The 406-nt window shown below is 34.5% G+C and overlaps 1 pseudogene across 1 annotated transcript in view; it reads right to left on the bottom strand.

Annotated features, from left to right (window-relative positions):
* Positions 1-357: 357 nt before the first annotated feature.
* The window catches only part of TEOVI_000053800:pseudogene, a 1,333-nt pseudogene continuing 1,284 nt past the window's right edge, over positions 358-406 (bottom strand). The window contains exon 2 of the mRNA in view: positions 358-406. This exon is cut by the window's right edge and continues 32 nt beyond it. Coding sequence covers positions 358-406 — 49 coding nt within the window.

Raw genomic sequence — 406 nt, 5'->3', positions numbered from 1 at the left:
TAACCATAACAATAAGACTGATCCTGAGCCGGGAAACCCTCCCTAATCTCCTTCTTATCTTTTTTGTTTGCTAGAAAAAAAACAGAGAAAAGAGAAAAATTTTTAGCTATAAAAAAATTTACACGTGCAGGAAGCCAACAATAATAATTTCTCGGTTGGATTTTTAGGTGTTAAAATATATCAGAAAGTTTTCAAGTAGCAAAGTTTTTAAAGGGAGGGGGGAAAAAATTAAAAAAGAAAAAATGCAAGCTAAAGAGGTGCCTTTTTAATGACAAATGAATTGCTTCCTGTGGTGTTTGTGGCTTTCCCATCCTTATTTTTCCCATCTTTGCCTTCTTGGTTTGCTTTTTCTGCTTCTTCCTTGGAATCCTCATTTAATGTGCACTTTTTGTCCTTCTCTCCATCT

The sequence above is a fragment of the Trypanosoma equiperdum genome (genome assembly GCF_001457755.1).
Source record: "Trypanosoma equiperdum strain OVI genome assembly, contig: ctg_194, whole genome shotgun sequence".
Classification (NCBI taxonomy): Eukaryota; Euglenozoa; class Kinetoplastea; order Trypanosomatida; family Trypanosomatidae; genus Trypanosoma; species Trypanosoma equiperdum.
This window is presented reverse-complemented; position numbering and strand designations above follow the sequence as displayed.